The sequence below is a fragment of the Branchiostoma floridae genome, chromosome 1 (assembly GCF_000003815.2).
Source record: "Branchiostoma floridae strain S238N-H82 chromosome 1, Bfl_VNyyK, whole genome shotgun sequence".
Classification (NCBI taxonomy): domain Eukaryota; kingdom Metazoa; phylum Chordata; class Leptocardii; order Amphioxiformes; family Branchiostomatidae; genus Branchiostoma; species Branchiostoma floridae.
Genome location: NC_049979.1, coordinates 25353030 through 25359029, shown reverse-complemented (window position 1 = coordinate 25359029; position 6000 = coordinate 25353030). Strand labels below are relative to the sequence as shown.

General features: G+C 42.1%; 1 protein-coding gene across 24 annotated transcripts in view; it reads right to left on the bottom strand.

Moving 5' to 3' along the window:
* LOC118416618 (spectrin beta chain, non-erythrocytic 1-like) overlaps window positions 1-6000 on the bottom strand; it is a 73191-nt gene that overhangs the window by 33971 nt on the left and 33220 nt on the right. For 17 of the 24 annotated variants that reach the window (XM_035821800.1, XM_035821809.1, XM_035821784.1 and 14 more), the window contains 11 exons: window positions 5689-5780; window positions 5256-5336; window positions 4907-5022; window positions 4500-4612; window positions 3693-3880; window positions 3276-3393; window positions 2587-2745; window positions 1953-1994; window positions 1352-1515; window positions 668-806; window positions 320-476 (listed from right to left, as the gene is read on the bottom strand). In XM_035821800.1, coding sequence (XP_035677693.1) covers window positions 320-476; window positions 668-806; window positions 1352-1515; window positions 1953-1994; window positions 2587-2745; window positions 3276-3393; window positions 3693-3880; window positions 4500-4612; window positions 4907-5022; window positions 5256-5336; window positions 5689-5780 — 1369 coding nt within the window. The remainder of the gene's footprint in view (window positions 1-319; window positions 477-667; window positions 807-1351; window positions 1516-1952; window positions 1995-2586; window positions 2746-3275; window positions 3394-3692; window positions 3881-4499; window positions 4613-4906; window positions 5023-5255; window positions 5337-5688; window positions 5781-6000) is intronic. The other 7 variants (XM_035821860.1, XM_035821893.1, XM_035821954.1 and 4 more) reach the window with 1 other exon arrangement.

The following is a 6000-nucleotide window of genomic DNA, read 5'->3' as shown; positions in this document are numbered from 1 at the left end:
AACTGGATTCCACTGTCATAAATGATTCACTTGAGTAAAGTGAGGAAAGTCGTGTAAGTGCCTTTCCCAATGGCACAAGATCGGCAGCACGGCAGGTGGATTCGATCCCACAACCTCTCGGTCACGAGGTGAACACAATACCACTGTGCCACGTGGTCTTCACTTCATATTTAACATAATGAAAGAAACTGATTCATCCACCCTACAAAGAGATTACTACATCTCTACACTATACCCTAATTGGCATTTTATCCATGTTGTCATCCTATCACAGCACTGTCTGACTAACAATTAATTCAATGAGAAATTTTTCACACACCATCATCATCCTGCCTTGCAAAAGGTGCGGCAGAGTCGTTGACAGCCTTGACCCTGTCGGCCTGCACGGCGATGTCGGCTTCCATGAGCTGGTGCTTCTGCAGCAAGTCTTCCACCCCCATCAGGTGCTTACCGTAGTCCTCAGATGTCAGACGTACCTGGCAGGGATGGGACAAACCATTTCTCATGTTTCACAGGGAGTGACAACATCTCCGTCAAGCATTCGCTTCACACTTCACCGGTTTCCATGTTTTCCCATTACATTATACCTTTTCACCTAGTTTTGAAAATAAACTTCTAAGCACCCCATACATCTTAAAATGGGACGATCCAAATTGGGCTGACATACCTTCATCTCATCCATCCAGTCCATGATGTAGAGCATCTCCTGGAAGATCCTCTGCAGGCTGAGGGAGGCTTCCAGCCGGGCACGCCGGGCCTTCAGCAGCTCCAGCAGGTATGCCCACAGGCGCAGGATGTTGTCCTTTCTGTGGACAAGACAACAAGAGGACTTCATTCAAACTCAAGTGCTCAAGGGACACTTCGAAGACACCTCGTCTGCAAAGCCTACACGAATTCTATATGTCACGAGTTCCATCCAAGGGTAAACCCAAGCTCAGACGTGTTATAAGGGACTGTATTTGTCATTTCAGATGGTGACGCACAGCGGACAGCCCAGTGTATAAGAGAGCTTCAGGCATCAAATCTCTACACATGAAAGAGCCCCAGACAATAATGGAGAAGAGTAGGGGTGAACCAAGGTACTTGGCTAAACGAAAGAGCTGTAACAAAGCCGCATTACACTACTAGCTGAGGAAAAAGCATCATGATCTGTCCTCAGTCCGAGGTTTCACCCATTTACCTTTTATTCTGCCGGAGTAATGAAATCCTGTTCAAGCACTAACAGCCCAGACAACTGGTACGGTTTGTTCCGTACCTACTCCACATGATGTTACATCCATGTAAAAAAATACAGAAAGCTACACCTGCAGTTTTAGTTGCTGTTGTTAGTTTAGTTCCTGGCACCACTGACCTGGCATTAATCCTCTCAATGTCGTGATAGTTCTCAGTCTCTAGTTCTTCAGCCACATGCATGACTGCCTGCACTCTCTCTTCGTAAGCATTGATGTCCGTCTCAATGGCCTCGTGCTTCTTAGTGGCTGCCTCCACCGCCGGCAGGTCAAAACCAAAGTTATCCTGCAATTGAAAAACAAGATTGAACCAACTGATAAAATGGTGGGAAAATTATGTCGATGTTGTGTTACACTGCATGCCTATACCAAACACTTAACTTCCTACCAGAAGCCACGTTTAGAGCTGCTACACTAGCTAATGAAAAAGTAAGCTTTTACTCTTGTCCCAGCTTCTGGGTTTTGAGGCATGCATACCTTCCATACATTACCACATGGGCCCTGAATCCCTTAGGCTACATGTAACGATCAAGCACCATGCATTCTACAGGGACTCCACTTTATGACAATCTTCAAGCATGGCCGAGTTTCTAACCATTTTAAAGCACAAAAGCCTGGTGGCAAATGCTGTAACTTTAAATATGCGCATTATAATGATGGGGTGGCCATGTTTGAAAACTATCTCTGTCTGTGGGCAAAATTCCTTATCTCATAACTCAATACCTCTAGATTGACTCGAGACCCCTCTGAGGAAGTCACTGGCATCTGTGCGGCATGGAAATATCGACAATAATCTTCATGGGAAGGGTTAGGGGCCAACAGGACATGGAGGAAAGCAGACAGAGCTGGGGAGGCCTGCTAGTGTTAGCACCACTTGTGTTGGAGCAGGACACACCCATGGATAGGACAATGACATAGCAATCAAACCATCATTAATGTTCCCACATTACCACCATGCCAAACTCAACTAGACACTACACCACGCATGATAGACAGGCGAGGGTGCTTCTTACAAATGTGCCTAAGGTAATTGTCTTACCCTAATGTGTGCAGACATAGAACCACATTCCCATCAACAGTTAGTTAAAGACTTAGGAAAGCAGCACAATCACCATTAACAACTTGCAGTACATTACATAATAATTATGGATGATGTTAATGTAATTATAGTATATCAAATGGGTTTGGGCATGCAAAATGAAAATAGCACACACAGCACTAGCTAACAATTATTATCAATGATAAACAAGCACAGATGATAAAGGCTGTATATTATTTCCATGTAAGGGAAGACGGGGTACCATACAGTCACAGAGGTGATGTTGATGAAGCACCTTGTGATGACTACACTACCTACCTGTGACACAAGTCTCTGGTTCTCGCTTAGCCAGGTCTCCCGCATAGCGGCCTTTCTGTCGAACCTTCGAGCAAGCTGCTCCAGTTTCTCCTGCCGCATCAACTCCTCGCGCAGGGCGATCTCACGTTCATGTTCCGAACGCTCCAATCGTTCCCAGGCCTGAAGGAGATAATCCCATATACTTGAGCTTTTGCAAATGATGAACACCTCTCCTTTTTAACCAAAAATACTTTTATCACTTACTGCATTAAGCCCCCTTTACAAATCGAAAATTCAGCTCGGCTGGCATGTCGGCGAGCTCCAAATGGAGGTTTCGGCCAGAGTATGACCTGCATTTTGGCGATTATGTGGAACTCAAGCAATTTTTAGCAGCTCGGCCGGCGTTTGTGGGGCACCTGCAGCTGCACTTAATCTAAGCCAGGCCTTTGCCTGATTGGTCCAAACCAGCAAATAACAACATTCATGAGAACAACTACTTTCAGCACAAGGGAATACTTCCCAACATACACAGCCCAAACCCCTCAGATGGCAGTCTGCCATCAAGTCTTTTACAAGCATGTGTAACCCTCGCAAGACAGAAGCAAAAGATGATAAACTAGATAGTGAGTGAATAGAAAGGTGAATATCACAGTGATTCTCTGACATGCTTATCAAGCTTATTGCATGAGATGTCCAGAATCAGGCCACACCTTGTTGATGTCTGAGACAAGTTTGCCCTCCTTGGGAGTGTAGGGTTTCTGGTTGTTGGCTCTCATCTTGCTTTGCAGGGTGAACAACAGCACCTCCAAGTTTCCCTTTTCCATAAACCTGTCAAACAGGCAAATACATTCATTTCTGTTCATTCTACCTGCTAAAACAAGTAACTACTCATTTCAGCTTTATCTTTTATTGTTATTGTCATCTTTTGGGGGGAGGGGGGGGAAGTAAGGCAGTAATTGTACTGCACAAGTAATAATCTGCATCAAACATATATAAATTGGAGCTGTATCTAATACAAATGTTTCATATTCAAACAAAAATTTGCCTTCTACAAGAAAGATAGTTTGAAAGATAAGTCAATAAGCCATTTGAAGCCCACTCTTTAACAAGGAAGAAATCTGTCTTACTTTGGAGGCTTCTCCACTGTCCTGTAAGTGTTAAAGGCCAGCAGCTGCTGTTGGACACCTTGCAGAGAGTTGGCAAACGTGCGGTCGTTCAGGATCACGATAGTCTGCTCGATCCATTTCAGCAGGTCCGACGCCATGGTCTCGTAATCTTGGATCATATTCTCATTGTCAATGGCACTTTGGACCATCTGAGAAACAAGTAAAAAGCATTATATCAGCAACAATCTACTTCATACTACCATGATCAATAAAAAATGTAGCAGGTATTAAAGGTGCCCTAAAGTGCAGAAGTGGGCATTATTTTTTCTGATGGATAATATATCAATGAGGCACATTGTATTCAGCCATAAGCTGAGATGTCTAAACTTAATTAAAGGGTATTTGGGAGTATAGTAGAATACTGAATAATTTTTGAAGTGCGTGGGACAAGAGGGTACATTGAGGTAGTGTTCATTTTGTCTTCCAAAAACTATCTATTAGAAAATAACACTCCCCCTCTGGAGGTTAGTTCTCCCTTTAAGTCTAATACTTTCATAACAAGCCATTTCACAATTCTCTGTGCACATGTGCAGTCATGATGTATTATGGGCAAAGTTCCTAGCTTGTAGAAATAACTTTGACCTTGACCACAATGCATTACCACTGGACATGCACCCTTTGATCTGTGAATGCCACTGAATGGCTTATTGACAAGTTGAGCCTTACTTAAAATTGGGGAAAAGTTTGAAGGCTTATCATACGAGAAAGAAATCATGAAATAAATGGCAATCACACAGAGAAAGACAATTCTATGATGTCAAGACCAACCTTGCCGATCCTCTTTCCCTTGACTTGTTGGTCCTTCATCTGGGAGAAGTAGTGATAGTACGTCACTACGTAAGTGATTATGGACTTTTCGTCTGGGTACTCTACATTCACATCTGTGGGACAAAAACAAGTGTTACAACGAAGGCTTCAACAATACTGATATAAAGTTTATGTGCACCACCCAGTGATTCACAGGAATACAGCAGAAGGTACAACATTCTCCCAAACAAAGTCAAAACAGTGATTTAAAAATAACATTTTAAGAAAAATAAAATAAAATAACATGTATTCTTACAATTAGTACAAAACTGGCAGCAATTATCAACTTCTGTTTATTGAGGACTATCCCAAAATAGTTTGCTCGTTCCTTTATGATTGTAATAGCCATGTAATGTAGACAGTGGTACCTTCAGGGTCTAGAAGTTTAGCCAGGCCCAAGTTGCGTTCTGCAGTGTTGAAAGCATTGTTCAGGTTGTGCATCGCATTGGACTTCTGAAGCTTGTCATAATCAATAAGGTCAGGTCTGAAATGTAGGAAATGAATTGTAGTTACAGAAACAAGAATGTTACAGATACAAGAATGTTGATTAATGCAAGTAACCTTTCTGTTATAAATAATCCGTGATCAGACAACGAAAACAAGTATTCACAAATTTATGCAAACACACACATACAAACATACTGGAACCGAGTGTCCCACAAGTGTACACAATAAAAGAAGGGAAATAAGACGTGGGTTGAATATGAATCAAATTACCTGTGCTTGTGGATGAGGGCATTGAAGGCAAGCCCGTCACTCCAGCTTCTGGTGAAGTTGGTAATGTTCACATTGTTGTACCTGCAGCAAAGAACATTTACAAGTTACCAAACAAACGACATGTGGTGATATATATATGTTCTGTACGAAAGAGCAAAAACGGAGGAGAAACGCAACAGCAACAGAGCTGACTGGTGAATTTTAAACTAACCAAATTAACCTTAAACGGTGGGCTGTAGATCTAATCGGAGAGGATGTGATAACTTCTGCCCTTGAAAATAATCAGGTCTTACCAGGAACAAATGCATAATTCATGACCACAAAGAAATGGTCACTCTTACTTTCACAAGTACATGAGAGTTAAGACACAATAGCCAATGTCTGAAGACACTAAGAGCTGGATACTTTGGAGAAACTATTTCGTTGTCCTTACCCTGCAGTCTTCATCTGGCACCACAGAAGCAGGGCGTCCTTAGCTGATCTTGTCTCTTTGGTCTCTTCTTCATCCACCCTGATGTCTTGGATCTGTAAGAAAAGACAATGTTACTTCACATGTAAGATCTTCATGTAAACCAGTCATCTCTTATTCTTAAAGAACACGTTAAGTACTAATTACAACAAAAGAACCTAGCAAAACAATAGACTGTTTGGTCATCATCAACATTTTCTTGGTATAATATCTAGCTGTATTTTCTGCAAATAACTATTCTATCATACAGTAATGATATACAGTTTTATGTACTTC